The following is a 15,148-nucleotide window of genomic DNA, read 5'->3' on the forward strand; positions in this document are numbered from 1 at the left end:
GGGGAACCCCTGCCCCGAGGCTGCTCTGAGCAGCCGGGAGGCACCAGGTCCGTGGTGTGATGCCAGGAGGGGAGCGGCCTGCGGGCTGTGCTGGCCTCATCCCCCGAGCGCATCTGGCCCCCTTCTCTGGGGCCGGGGCTGGTTCCAGGAAAGGAAAGACACAGGCCGATGGGTGTTTAAAGCAGCTCGGCCTCCACTTCCTCCTGAAGCCTCTGGATGCGCTGGCTCTCGGGGAGCCATGCAAAGCCCCCGGGGTGTCTGGTCATTTGTCACGTTAATTTTTTTTTTTGGTCCATTTTATTTATTTGGCTTCTGAACAATGACGATCTGAAAGTTCCTCTGAGTTCATGATTTATCTGAGTCCTTTTTACAATTTATATTTTTCTTAAGTAACTGAGACTAAACATACGCCTTCATTTTAGAAATTTTAGTAACACTGTCATCTAGAAACAGGTAAAAATATTGCTCCTGCATTGACATTAGTTAGCACAGCCATCTTCAAGCAGTATTTTAAAACTTAATTCCTGGTCATAGGACAGTAAAAACGTTAGGCAAGAGACAATTTTTCAGTATCACTACTGCAATGTAATATGCATAAACCAGATGCTTTAAGCCATGAAACAAATGCAGACTTTCTTTTCCCTGGACTATAAACAGGATTCCAGGCTTACTCTATTCAGTAGTAAGAGTTTAAGTGATTTTTTTTCAAAGCCCTGAAAACATACTCTTTATCTTTATCGTCTGTAACATTGTTTTGTGTATCTAGTTTTCAGTACCAGAAGGCTGTAAACTTTGCATCAGCAAAATCTAACTCAATAAAAGCTTTATAAGCATTTGAAGTAGAGTGAAGTATTAATTCTTGTCTGATATCACTGGGTTGTACTCTACATAGTTCCATGTAAGTTAAACAAGAAATCTGACCCTTCTAAAAATGCTTACGTGTAAAGAGGAGGGTTAAATAAGAAATAAACATCAAGGTCTGCCGTGATGAAGCTACAGTCTAAAAAGGCACCAACAGATTACAATAGGGTGACATGATTTTCATTTTTAAGTTCAGTGAAAACTGCATATACTGTTTTTACTCTTAAACACAAGTGGTTTATACCATATCAGGGCTGCTAGCCCCAAGAAAGACACGAACATAGAGAGGTCTTATCCAACTTCAGTATTATTTCTGTAGTCATGTGAATAAAATCCAACCACTGCTTGGGCAACCTTAGGAGAAAGCAAGCCTAAGAGATGAAGACATTTACACCTTTTAATTATACTGTTACCTTATAAAAATGTGAGGTTCAACATCTGTTTCCCTAAAAGCAAAGCACTAAACAGTCTCCAGTACAGCAACCTAGCTAATAGTTAAGATGTGTTTAAAATGTATGCAGGACCTTTAAGGCTAGAACACGTCAAGGAGTTTTTCTGAATTACGTATATTCAAATGATGGCGTTATAATTCAAGCTGAACGACAACAACAAAATCTTGATAAAACAGGAAATGGGAGAAATAAAAACTGGTTTCTGAACCAAACGTGAACCATCTCACAGTAGAGTGAATCACTGGGAAACGTAGGCACGGAGTAGATAAGCTCCATGTGGAGAGAGCTGCACACAGGAATTCAAAGGAGTTACAGCACACACTCCTGTTTTGTTTTTTAAATATATAGGCTCAAAAAGCTGTTTTATCAGGTTTTTTTAATAGCACATCTTTTGGGGTTTCCCTGGTGGCGCAGTGGTTGGGAATCTGCCTGCCAATGCAGGGGACACGGGTTCGAGCCCTGGTCTGGGAAGATCCCACATGCCGCGGAGCAACTAAGCCCGTGAGCCACAACTACTGAGCCTGCGCATCTGGAGCCTGTGCTCCGCAACAAGAGAAGCCACTGCAATGAGAAGCCTGTGCACTGCAACGAAGAATAGCCCCCACTCGCCACAACTAGAGAAAGTCCGTGTGCAGCAACGAAGACACAATGCAGCCAAAGATAAATAAATAAATTTATATATATAAAAAAAAGCACATCTTTTAAAAATAAATTCTCACTTTTCATTCCAGAAAATGTAAGAAGCAGTTTGTAAGAATTCATGCAAACATGTTTCTCTAAGTCCATGAACTGGTTTGCTAAGTTGCATTGTTTTATTCAAGTAAAAAGCCCTTCTGGAATAAGGGGTCTGTAAAGGAAGCCAATCACCTTCAACTCCAGGGCCTGCACACTTGCAAGGATCTCTATCACTCTGAAAGCCAAAAGGGAGCATGCTCATTTGAGCATTAGCAATATGGTTTCTATCTACATTTTTAAAAATCTAATGCACGTTAAGTTTTTCTGGCAGATTCTTTTTGTATGTTACAAAACGAAAAAGCAAAAGCTTAGAATAAGAATCCTTTTTTCTTCGAAAGGTCAAACATTAATCACCGTGGCTCCACCGCCCTCCCCCATGACCCTCCCCCACGGCAGCCAGCTTCCCTCTCCCTCCAGTAACAGAATTAACTGCGGCGGGTGCAGAGACGAGAGCACGGGCTGTGGGGAACGTTACATATTTATTATGACATTCTGAGCACAAACTAGACGGCGCAGACGTGGGGCGAGATTACAACCTGCACAGCGGAGTCTACGTCACAAACAGTGCAACATGCAACCGCCGGGCTCTGCAGGGGGGTCGCCGCTGGCGCTGGCGGCAGCAGCAACTTCCAAAGGACTGTGGCAAATGTCCAGAAATTCCAACAGTGGCTTGTTCTTTGATCTTATGCTGCCTCGGTGGAGAAGGAACCAGATCCGGGTGAAACGAGATCACAGAAGTGAGTGACACGTGAGAGCTTCAGGGGCTCCGCCAGAACCGCCTGCTGCAAGTTCCACTGACATCTGCTTCTATGGAGGCTGAGGGCCACGGGATCTGGGGGGTTTGGTCCCGGGACCCCTTTCCCACTCTCCATGCGCTTTGACCCTGACGGGCTGAGCACTGGCCACGGCCGTTTCGTCCAGGGGCTTCAGCGCCACCTCGCTGTGCTCGGAGGTCCCAGCCCCCCAGCAGTGGCCTCGCTCAGCACCCAGAGGCGCACTTCCAGGACCCGCGCGTATGAGCCAGCCCAGGGGCCCCGTGCAGCTCGGTGTCGGGGAGAGATGTCAGCCCCCGGGGAAGCTGCAGCAGCAGCAGCGAACATAGCAACGCGAGGTATTTCTGTTTCATCACCTGGGTCCCCGGCAGGGGCAAATGACAGCCAATCCACAGGGCCAGCTCAGCAGCACCGCTGCCTTCAGAAACGAGCCCCACTGACAGAGCCAACCCCGCCCTCGGGTCCCAATCGCAAACGTGTCGGGCGTCATCAGTCTGCATGAAAAACATCGAGAGCCGCCCAGCATTCAGGAGGCTTCCGTGACGACCGGGAGGTGCGGGGGCGGAGCAGGGCCTCGGGAGGACCTGGCCCAGGGACCAGCGGCAGCGCCCTCACTGCCGAGGGCTTGGCACCTGCTCGCGGCTCTGACCGTCGACCCATGACTCAGGCGCTGGACCAGCAGCCAGTCGGAAACGCCTGCGGAGCGGCAGCCGCTCCCCGATCCTCTGTGCCAAGGCCATGGCCCCTGACTGAGGGTCCAGGGACAAAAGCTGGGCCCGAGCTAGCGAGAGGGCAGGTTTGGGGACACAACGACAGCAGTGACACGAGGGCACTGCCGAGACAAAGACCCGAGTTAACGTCGCAGAGCCTTGGTCGTTTAACAAGCCTGAAGTGGATATATTTCCTAGTTGCAGCATTACTCACTGTGAACCAAAACAACTTTTCTGCCTCTTAACACATCTGGGTTTCCAGAGCAGCCGGCCTCTCTTCCGGGTACAGACGCCCCCTCCGCAGGGAGGAGGGCAAAGGCGGGGCCTGTGGGGACACCCGGGTCATCAGCCGGCGGGGGCCTCACGAAGGTCCTTCCAAGCAGCCTCAGGGCGCTCTTCCAACACGTGAGGGACACGAGAGGGTCTCCGCGGAAGGAGGAGAGGACTTACAGACTGGCCCACTGAGTCACACGGCCCGGGTCTCGGCTTCGATTTTCTGCTCCCCGTGCAAGCTGTCCGGGTCCTGGAGCTGGGCCACACTCTGGCGGAGGGCGATCTCGGGGCCGCCGCCATACAGGTTATTCAGGTACACCCAGGTCTCCTCTGAGATCTGCCCGTAGTCAGCTCCTGCAGGGCCCGAGAGGCTACCGGTCAGGCTGGGCTCGCCCTCGCCCCCTCGCTGAAGCCACCGTCTTGGCAGTGGGGGGTCTGGGAGGGCCAGGCCCCAATGGGGATGGAGGGCAACCATGGGCTTCCGTGCACAGCTAGCTGTAAATGGGAATCTTGGGATTTTCCAGGGGAATGTCCATTCTCTGAGGACCCGAGAGGGCACTACGATGGCTGCAGCCCCTCATTTCCCAGGGCGTGGGGTTCACGCAAAAGGACAGGCAGGTGAGGTGGCAGAGTGGCGAGAGGGCGTGGGTAGGGGCAGAGGGGCCGTGAGAACCACACAGAGGCCAGGCACCTTGGCCCATCCGCTCGAGTCTTGGACCTGGACATGGACAGATGTCACAGCCCGACTCAGACAGGTGGCAAGGGGGCGCCTGGTGAGACCTGCAAGCCAGGAGGGGCAGAGGGGAGCCGGGCTGGGGCTGGTGAGACTCTCACCCTGCTTCAGCTGGATGTGGCCGCTTCCTTTGACCTGTGCGATCCTGCTGTTGTCAATGGGCCCGGGGGGCTCTGGAACAGACAGGGCTCAGGCTCAGTGCCTCTGGTCCTCCGCACCAACGGGAAGAAAGCCTGGTCCCCTCCTCCGCCACAGCCTTCCACCCCTCAGCAGATACGAGCCATCCTCAGAGTGCACCACCGACACCTGCGATCCCGGAGAGGCTGTCCCGGGCCCAAGGGGTCAGCGTGAAGCTCTTACGGGCCGAGGTGCTTAGGGCACCAAATGCTCACCTCCACGAGTCTGAGAGCCAGAAGGGACTGTGGCATCCCTGGACCCAGCAGAGGGGGTTTCAACCCTTAGCATGGAGTGGGGGGCGGGGGGTGGGGTAGACGTCCGGTGCCAGGTGGACATTGTCCTAATCTGATGGCAGCTGTGTTTGGTGAGCACCCTCCCATGCACCCCACCAGCTCAGCACTCAACAACTGGGTGAGGTGAGCAGCGACGTGACCGCCCAGCTCAGCGCTGGCAGGAGGCAGAGCCAGGGCCCGAGGTGGGGCTGCGACTCTGGAGCCGGGTTCTGGACCGACGCAGCCACTAGGGAGGCCCCTCCCCCTTCCCGCGTCCTGGTGCTTATGCTGTAAAGGGCAGATGTCCAGGGCGCGGAAGCTCCTGGCTCTGCTGACCCCGCCAGGCTCCGAAGCCTGGCCTGGAAGCCGAGTGTGGGACTCGGGGGCCGTGAGGGTGGCCGCGTGCAGGCCGCGGCTCGGGCTCAGCTGTTCCCTGCCGGGGACCGTGAGGGACTCTGGGAACGGCCCTCTGCTGGGGCCTGTTTCCACCTCTGTAAATCGAGCGATCAGAGGACGTGGCGTCCAAGTCCTTTCCTAAGAGTCTGAAGCCATCTGTCAACTAAAATCTATTATTTAGGCCAACAGAGTCCCCAAGGGAAAGGGCCTGGCAGGAGGGAAGAGCAGCCACCCCCGGGCACCTGCAGACAGAGGGTAAGGGAGGGAAGGGGCAGAGCCAGATGGCTTCTGTCCTGCTGCAGTGAGAAGGCCTGGCCAGGGTGAGGACGGCGATCCCGGCACTCGGTGGGGAGGGGCGGGGCAGGGGGGCGCCCAGGATCTGTGCCTGCCCGGCAGGTTTTTGGTGTTACCCCTTCAGGCACGTGCCCTCTGGGCAGGCGCCCTCCGCCCCCTGGGACGCTCCCAGCAGGTGAGCAGCCCCAGGCCCCTCCTGGTGTGGGGAGTGGCGGGCACGTGCCATCTGACTCACTCACCGTTGTCCTTGCCCTTGACGAAGGCCTCCCACTCCCGGAACCACTGCATGCTGATGCAGTAGATGACACTGGGCGACTCCTCGGCCTGGAACGCCTTGTTCAGCTGGGTGGCGCGGGGCCGAGGGGAAGGTCGGCGTGAATATCCAACATCCCACTGGTCAGTCCCCACCCCGGACTCTTACCAAACATTAGATACGCAGAGAAAGTTTTGAACGCCCAGACAAGTTCAAAGAAAAGGAACATCTCCCACGATCCCACCACTCAGATGACTGCTGTAGCATTTGGGTGAATCTCTTGTTAATAACTTTTCAAAAAGCCGCTTGAGATCAGACGGTGGATGCTGTTCCCCCACCACTTAATAGAACGTGTCCCCTGCTCACTCCTCACCAGTCTGATGTCTCACATATAATGACCACAAAGCAGGGTATCTAACAGCCCAACCCTGGACTGTTGAACGATGGAGGGTCCCCGAGTCCCCCTGCTTTGAGCAGCAGGAGGGGCCTCAGTCCTCACACACCCCCGTGTCCCCTGTAGAAGTCCCCTTCCTTAAAATGGGATCATGCTGGGTCCTACCTTGCGACTTGCTTTTTTCACTTAATGCACCTTTCCGTGTCAGTTTGTAGAGCCCAGTGGCTCCCAAAGGGGGGCGGGGGGGGGGACTCTGCCCCCAGGGGGCACCCGCCCGTGTCTGGAGGTAATTTTTGTTGTCACGGGCATCGAGTGGGTAGAGGTCAGGGATGCTGCTAAACACCTACAACCCGCACAATAAAGAACCGTGCGGCCCCTAACGGCAGCACTTGTTCCTCTACCAGCTGCTTGGCAGCCTCCCGGCAGAGGGACCTGAACTCGCTAAACCCACCCCCCTTCCGCCGGTGAAAATCTTCAATGTCAGGCCAGGCCTCTGGCCACCCTGGTCTCCCACAGAACAGGTCTTCCAAACAGAGCCTGCTGCACTCAGCTCCCCCGGCTCAGGGGCCCGGCTCTCCCGCGCCCCACCCCCGTCCCCAGGCACCTTGATGAAGGTGTCGATCTCAATCCGCCTGCGCTTGGCCAGCGCCTCGATCTCCACCTGGCAGATGGAGCACACGTACAGATGGTTCACGGCAGGGCCGCCCCCAAACCTGCACCAGGGCGGGAGGTGCAGAGAGAGAGGGAGTCATGAACCCTGAGGGGAGGCCCCATGGGGAAGGCAGCAGAGAACCTGCTGGAGAGCGAGGCTTCCTGATGCCGCCCTGGCCCAGCCACTGGGCCCCTGGGCACCCTGTGCGCGGCCTGTTTACTTGTCTCGTCTTCCCCACTCGACTGGCACGGCTACCTGCGCACCCGAGAGCCCACAGCACCCAGGAGAGCGCCCGCCGCGGGGCAGGCGCCTCACAAATACGTGCCTAATGGCCGAAGGACAGCTGAATGCTTTCGCTTCCTCTCCTGGCCACTGGGCAGGAGCCATGGCGGCCAAAGCCCGCCTGGCCTGACTCTAAGGACGACATCAAAGCGTGGCTGCACATCCTTCTGCGGGGGGGATCCCCCCACAGGACCTGGGGATGCCGCTCCCTGTGGGGTTCTGACCCACCCACCAACCGCAGGGCACGGGCCGTGCCTGAGCTGTGAGTGGGTGAAGCAAAGCCAGTCCAGAGCGTCTCCCTGGCCTCTCCTTCCCCGCCCGTCTGACCACCCCCTCGGCCGTGGCACAGCCGGCCTCCCGGATCCAGAGTGACCCGAGCCCGGCCAGGGGCTCTCCCCTCAACGACAGAGTCACACACTCGGGGTCTTGACGGACTTGAACCTGGAAGGCCCCAGGCAGCACACGCCCCCGGCCCCCTGAGCCAGGCACGGGGCTGGGGAGACACCGGCCCGGCTGCCCGGCGGCCAGCAGCCCCACGACTGTCTGCGAGAGGGCCAATACCACGCTTTGGCTTGACCAGTTTTCCGTGCCCTGTGACTGGGAGGGTCCGGCTGGATGCCCCCAAAGGCGGGCATCTTTTTCGATGCAGACAAGGCTGCCAGGGGCGCCCCACAACTGCTTGCGTGCTGCCCTGCTGCCTGAGTGAGCGTGGCGTGGGGTCACGGAGGCACGCCCGCGCCTGCCCCCACTCCCGCCCAGCTGAGTGCCCGGCCTGCACGGCAGAGGCCGGCCGCGGCCACCGGTACCTGTTGTAGAGGTGCTCCCAGACGTTCTGGGGCAGGATCACCACCAGGTCGTCGACGTAGTGGTATTTGTTGGGCGGGATGCCTGCGGAGGAAGGCACAGGATGGAGAGCGGGGCTCGGCCCACCCGCCCCGAGGCCCACCCGCCCCGCAGCCCATCGCAGAGAAGGCGACCTGACCTCCGTGGGAGCAGAGGAAGGTATGGTTGGTGATGGGCCCCGGCTCGGCGAAGGTGTTGAACTTGTTGAGCCATTCCCGGGACACGTAGAACCGCAGCAGGCTGGGCTCCCGCATGGCGGCCAGGGACACCACCTGCTGCCGCTCCCGCACGGCCTCCTCGCTGCTCTTCCTGGGGTGGCGGCGGGGCGGGGGCAGATCAGGAGCCGCAGCCACGCCCCATGCAGGAAAGCCCCGCCTCCCGGACCCCGCAGCATCTCTCCACCGCCCCTGCCGGAGTTGCGGCCGCCATCACCTCCGACCGGGACCACCGGAGAAAACCCAACTCGACTACTTGGGTTTCCAGCTTTCCCACCAGCAGCCAGCGGGCTCTTTCTTAAAAACCCAAATCCTCACTCCTCCCTGGCCTAAAGCCCTCGCAGGCGCCACCACCCCGACATGCACCGGCTGAAGTCCTGGGGCGCAGGCGCGGTCCCTCAGCCCCCCACGCGCTGCCCGGGCCCCACCTGTAGAAGAGCACGTAGGCCTCGGCGTTCTGCACCACTGTCTCGTGAACCTCGGTGACGTACTGGTCGTCGAACTCATACCACTGCCCGTTGATCACGTTCTGGCAGTAGGCGATGTAGTGGCCACCTGCGGCGGGAGAGGCAGGGGTGACAAACGCCCTAGGGCCGGCGTGGGGCCGGGGTGGGGCCAGGTGGCTGGACTCACTGCCTGCCGTGCCGTGGTGGCAGATGACCGAGAGGAGGTCATAGGTGGTGATCTGGGACGTGCACTCCTTGGCGAGGAAGGGGCGCAGGTCAAGTCCCTCCAGGGGGAAGGAGACGTGGCTGCTGATTTTGAACGAGTACATCACCTCGTGTCGAAAGCGCTTCAGGTGAATGCACAGGATCTGGGGGGAAGGAGGGGAGGCGCCAGTCACCCCGGGGCTGGCCAGGGCCCTGGGACCACTGGCAACCCGACGGGGGCCTCGGAGCGGGGCTCTGGGGCACCCACTAGTCCGCTGTTTGACCCACTCAGGCCCCGTCACCCAGGGGAAAACAAGAAACGTAGTGGCTAGAGCCTTCCAGAGACCAGGCGAACTGATGGCCCCGCCCTTGACTCCGAATACACTTAAGAACCATGCGTGGGAGCCGGGCCAGGCCAGCTTTCAGGGATAAAGGCAGATGTGACAGCAGAGCTGAGCTGCACTAACAGGACTGGCGGTCAGGATGGGCTGTCCCCGAGCACTGGGCTGGTCTGCACAGGAAGCTGTCACTGGCCCACCGAGTTGACCACCCGAAGAACTCTGGCCACCAGTTCTGTGGGCGCCGACTTGTAGGAGGCTTCTTCACCAAGGCTCCCCAGACCTGCTCAGCCCGGCCTGGCGCCCGCGTCGGGCCACGCTCCTCTCGTTGGCTCCCCAGACCTGCTCAGCCCGGCCTGGCGCCTGCATTGGCCCACGCTCCTCTCGTTGGCTCCCCAGACCTGCTCAGCCCGGCCTGGCACCCGCGTCGGGCCACGCTCCTCTCGTTGGCTCCCCAGACCTGCTCAGCCCGGCCTGGCACCCGCGTCGGGCCACGCTCCTCTCGTTGGCTCCCCAGACCTGCTCAGCCCGGCCTGGCACCCGCGTCAGGCCATGCTCCTCTCGCTGCAGCCACAAGCCTAGGCCAAGCCCGCTTCTGCTTTGGGGTTTTGCCCACCTGTCCTTTCCCCACTCTCCTTCCTCCAGGCCGACCCCCGCCTATGTCCTCAGGCCCCACTCAGATGCCACTTCCTCGGAAAGGCCTTCCCAACAGCCCCGCCTATGCCTTACTCCAGACGGTGCCCTCGGCGCCCCACACCTGCCTCCCGCCCGCACGAGACGTGCTGAGGGATGAAGGAGCCGGGCTCCAAGCTACACACCGAGCAACGAGCCTCCCCAGCGGCCACACCCTCCCGGGGGGTCGCCCAGCCAGAGCAGCAGTCTCCACGGGCCTCCTGAGTCCGGGAGGGGGTCGGGCTCTGCCCCGCACGGCACCGCTCGGGGTGGAGAAGGCCCAGCAGGCAGAGGTGGCGGGAGGCTGCCCACTCACCTCTGGCAACCGCAGGACCTTACAGTACTTCACGCCGTTGCGCAGCCTGGGAGCAGAGAGTGGGGGACGTGAGCGTCCCAGGGAGGGGGCCGGCAGGCTGGGGAGCACCCCTCCCACCCAGCTTACTCTGTGAGGTCAAGCTATCTGGGGGAGCCCGGGGGAAGGACGTGGAACACAGATGGACCACAGATGGAAACAGGAAGTCGGGGAGAAGCCTCTAGAACGCACACACTTACTTCTTACACCGTTCACAGCTATACATGTTGTCACCTAGGGCAGTAAAATACAGAGACGAAGGTTAGCAGGGATGGAAAATGGGGGAGGACGGCACATAATGACTTAGGCTTTAGAAGCAAAACCACAACATGCAGACTACAAGAGACTCACTTTAGCTGCAAGGACACACAGAGGCTGAAAGTGAAGGGATGGAAAAATATATTCCATGCAGTGGTGACCAAAAGAGAGCAGGAGTGGCTGTACTTACATCAGATAAAGTACACTGTCAGCCAAGATCAGTTACAAGAGACAAAGAGGGTCCCCTACAGTGATAAAGGGATCAATTCATCAAGAGGATGTAACCATTGTGAATATACAGGCAGCCCATTGGAGCACCTGAATAATTAAAGCGCAACTGAAGGGAGAAATGAACAGCAATACAGTAATAGTGGGAAACTTCAATAGTCCACCCTCAATACTGGATAGATCATCCAGACAGAAAATTAACAAGGGAACAGCAGACCTGAATAACACCGTGGCCCCAATGAACCTAACAGACATGAACAGAACATTCCATCCAACAGCACCAAAATTCACGTTCTTCAGAAGTGCACACACACATTCTCCAGAACAGAGGGTATGTTGGCCCACCAAGCAAGCCTTAACAAATTTAAGAAGACTGAAATCATATCTCATATCTTTTCCAAACACAGTGGTATGAAACTAGAAACCAATAACACGAGGAAACCTAAAAAATTCACAAATATGTGGAAATTAAACAACACATTCCTGAACAACTGTTGGGTCAAAGAAGGAATCAAAAGGAAATCAAAGTAGCCTGAGACAAAACTGAAAATACAACACACTAGCACCTATGGGATACAGCAAAAGCAGTTCTAAGAGGGAATTTTATAGCAATAAATGCCTACATCTAGAAAAAAGAAAGCTCTCAAACAATCTTGATTTTACACCTCGAGGAATCAGAAGAAGAACAAACTAAATCCAAAGTTAACAGAAGGAAGGAGATAATAAAGATTAGAGCAGAAATAAAACAGAGACTAGAAAGACCACAGGAAAAAAAAATCAATGAAACTAAGAGTTGTTTTTTTGGAAAGAGAAAAAAAATGAACAAATCTTTAGCTAGATTAACCAAGAAAAAAAGAGGACTCCAACAAAATTATAAGTGAAAGAAGAGACATACAACAGACACTACAGAAGTATAAAGGATCAAAGGACACTCCCATGACCAATATACACCAACACAACAAATTGGATAACCTAGAAGAAACGGATAAATACTTAGAAACATACAACCTACCCAGACTTAATTATGAAGAAATGGAAAATCTGAAAACACCAATGACTAAGGAGATTGAAGCAGTAATAAAAAACCCTCCTAACAAAGAGAAGCCCAGGACCAGATGGTTTCACCAGTGAATTCTCCCCAACATTTAAAGAAGAATTAACAATTCTTCTCAAACTCTTCCAAAAAATTGAAGAGGAAGGAGGACTCCCAAACTCATTTTATACTGATGGCAAAGCCAGATAAGGACACTACAAGAAAAGGAAACTACAGGCCAATATCCCTGATGAATATAGACAGGAAAATTCTCAACAAATACTAGCAAACTGGGCTTCCCTGGTGGCGCAGTGGTTGAGAGTCCACCTGCCGATGCAGTGGACGCGGGTTCGTGCCCTGGTCCAGGAAGATCCCACATGCCGTGGAGCGGCTGGGCCCGTGAGCCATGGCCGCTGAGCCTGCGCGTCCGGAGCCTGTGCTCCGCAGCGGGAGAGGCCACAGCAGTGAGAGGCCCGCGTACCGCAAAAAAAAAAAAAAAAAAAAAAAAAAATACTAGCAAACTGACTTCAACAGCATATTAAAAGGATCATACACCATGATCAAGTGGAATTTATCTCTGGGTTGTAAGGATGGTTTATCATACGCAAATCAATGAACATGATACACTACATTAATAGAATGAAGGATAAAAATCATATGATCCTCTCAATAGATACAGAAAAAGCATCTGACAAATTTCAATTACCCTTTCATGATAAAAGGTCTCAACAAACTGGGTGCAGAAGGAATGCAGTCAACATCATCAAGACCATATATGATAAACCCATAGCTAATATCATACTCAACAGTGAAAAGATAAAAGCTTTTCCTCTAAAATCAGGAACGAGGCAAAGATGCCCAATCTCACCACTTCTATTGAACACAGTACTGGAAGTCAGAGAAAGGCAAGAAAAAGAAGTAAAAGGCATCCAAATAGGAAAAGAGGAAGTAAAACTGTCTGTTTGTAGATGACACGATCTTTTACATAAAAAATCTTAAGACGCCACAAAAACTGTTAGAACTGACAAACTAATTCGGTAAAGTTGCAAGACACAAAATCAGCATACGAAAATCAGCTGCATTTCTATACACTCATGATAAAATGTCTGAATGAGAAATAAACAAACCCATTTACAAAAGCATCAGAAACAATAAAACATATAGGAGTAAACTTAACCAAGGAAGTGAAAGATTTGTACACTGAAAACTACGAGACGTTGATGAAAGAAATTGAAGGTGGATGTGAGATAGTAGAAAATACACATAGTGGGCTCTCCGCGGGGTTCCTGGCACAGAGCTCTTAAAGTCCTTGCAATTTCCCAAGTGATAAGAGCACTGGGAGCATCTTTTGTTCTAATATTTGGTCTTTGACCAGGGTTTCTAATACAGAGCTCCTAAATCCCTTACAATTTCCTGAGTGATGGCAGGGTCTTTTGTTCTGACGAGGTGACTCTGGGTGGGCTTCTGGATTGGGGCTGGCCACCCAGAAGACCAAGCCATAACTGCAAGTTTGGAATTTTCAGCACCACCTGGCATTCTTCAGAGAGGGGAGAGGGGCTAGAGATGGAGCTAATAATTGATCATACCTACATGAAGAAGCCTCCATTAAATACCAACAGTATGGGCTTTGGAAAGCTTCTGGGCTGGTGAACATGGGGAAGTTGGGGAGAGGGTCATGCCCAGAGCAAATGAAAGCTCCAGGCCCCTTCCCACATGCCTTGCCCGATGAGCCCCTTCCATCTGGCTCTTCCTGAGTTATATCCTTTTATCGTAAACCAGTCACCTAGTAACAAAATGTTTCTCTGAGTTCTGCGAGCCGAGCCGCTCTAGCTGCTCTAATTGAAGCCAAGGAGGGGGCCGCTGGAACCTCCCGTCTATAGCCAGCCAGTCAGAAGCCCAGGTGACAACCTGCACTGGCGTCTGAAGTTGGGGAGGGGGAGGTCTTGTAGGACTGAGTCCTTAACCTGTGGGATCTGACGCTATCTCCAGGTAGATAGTGTCGGAATCAAGTGAAACTGTAGGATCCCTGGCTGGTGTTGCATAATTGCTTGGCGTGGGAAAACCACCAGACACCTGGTGTCCAAAGTGCTGTGTGGTAGTAGTGTGAGAGGAGAGGAGAGACACACAGGAGGAAGACTGAGTTGTTCCCACACAATGACACAAATAAAGAGATAGCCTGTGGTCATGGAGCAGAAGAAATATTGTTAAAATGTCCATCTTACCCAAAGTCATCTATAGATTCAAAGCAATCCAATGATGTTTTCATAGATATAGAAAAAAAAAATCCTGAAATTCATATGTAACTACAGAAGATCCCAAATAACCAAAACAATCTTGAGAAAGAAGAACAAAGCTGGAGGCATCACATTTCCTGATTTCAAACTCTCCTACAAAACTACAGTTATCAGAAGAGTATGGTACTGGGACTTCCCTGGCGGTCCAGTGGTTAAGACTCTGCCCTCCCACTGCAGGGGACACAGGTTTGATTCCTGGTCGGGGAAATAAGATCCTGCATGCGGTATGACCAAATTAAAAACAAAACAAAACAGGATGGTACTGGCATAAAAACAGACACATAGAACAATGAACAGAATTGAGAGACCAGAGATAAACCCATGCATATATGGTCCACTAATATTTGGCAAGGGAGCCAAGAATCCTCAATAGGGAAAAGATAATCTTTTCAATAAACAGTGTTGGGAAAACTGGATGTTCACATGCAAAAGAATGAAATTTTACCCCTATCGCACATCACTCACAAATATCGACTTGAAATCAGTTAAAGACTTAAATGTAAGACCTGACACCATAACACTTAGAAGAAAACATAGGGAAAAACTCCTTGACATTGGTCTTGGCAATGATTCTTTGGATATGACACCAAAAGCACAAGCAACAAAAGCAAAATTAAACAAGTGGGACTACAGCAAACTAAAAAGCTTCTGCACAGCAAAAGAAACAACAAAATGAGGAGGCAACCTACAGCATGGTAGGAAATAGTTTAGAAACCATATATCAGATTAGGGGTTAACATCCAAAATATATAAAGAATTCATACAAGCCAATAGCAAAACACAAATAGTACAATTTAAAAATGGGCCGAGAATCTAAATAGGTATTTCTCCAAAGAAGATGTACAGATGGCCAACAGGTACATGAAAAGATGCTCAACATCGCTAATCATCAAGGAAATGCAAATCAAAACCACAGTGAGACACCACCTCACACCTGTCAGAATAGCTATTGTCAAAAAGAAAGAGATTTTTAAAAAATTATTTATTTGTTTGTTTATTTATTTTTGG

At 53.4% G+C, this 15,148-nt stretch overlaps 1 protein-coding gene across 5 annotated transcripts in view; it reads right to left on the reverse strand.

The window, feature by feature from the left end:
* Nucleotides 1-2,514: 2,514 nt before the first annotated feature.
* USP20 (ubiquitin specific peptidase 20) overlaps nucleotides 2,515-15,148 on the reverse strand; it is a 49,041-nt gene continuing 36,407 nt past the window's right edge. For all 5 annotated transcript variants that reach the window (XM_030838594.2, XM_060300312.2, XM_030838597.2 and 2 more), the window contains 11 exons: nucleotides 10,528-10,561; nucleotides 10,292-10,337; nucleotides 8,949-9,129; nucleotides 8,744-8,870; nucleotides 8,240-8,409; nucleotides 8,064-8,145; nucleotides 6,928-7,036; nucleotides 5,916-6,018; nucleotides 4,639-4,710; nucleotides 3,982-4,158; nucleotides 2,515-3,856 (listed from right to left, as the gene is read on the reverse strand). In XM_030838594.2, coding sequence (XP_030694454.2) covers nucleotides 3,998-4,158; nucleotides 4,639-4,710; nucleotides 5,916-6,018; nucleotides 6,928-7,036; nucleotides 8,064-8,145; nucleotides 8,240-8,409; nucleotides 8,744-8,870; nucleotides 8,949-9,129; nucleotides 10,292-10,337; nucleotides 10,528-10,561 — 1,085 coding nt within the window. In that variant the 3' untranslated portion in view covers nucleotides 2,515-3,856; nucleotides 3,982-3,997. The remainder of the gene's footprint in view (nucleotides 3,857-3,981; nucleotides 4,159-4,638; nucleotides 4,711-5,915; nucleotides 6,019-6,927; nucleotides 7,037-8,063; nucleotides 8,146-8,239; nucleotides 8,410-8,743; nucleotides 8,871-8,948; nucleotides 9,130-10,291; nucleotides 10,338-10,527; nucleotides 10,562-15,148) is intronic.

Source organism: Globicephala melas, chromosome 6 (assembly GCF_963455315.2).
Source record: "Globicephala melas chromosome 6, mGloMel1.2, whole genome shotgun sequence".
NCBI lineage: Eukaryota > Metazoa > Chordata > Mammalia > Artiodactyla > Delphinidae > Globicephala > Globicephala melas.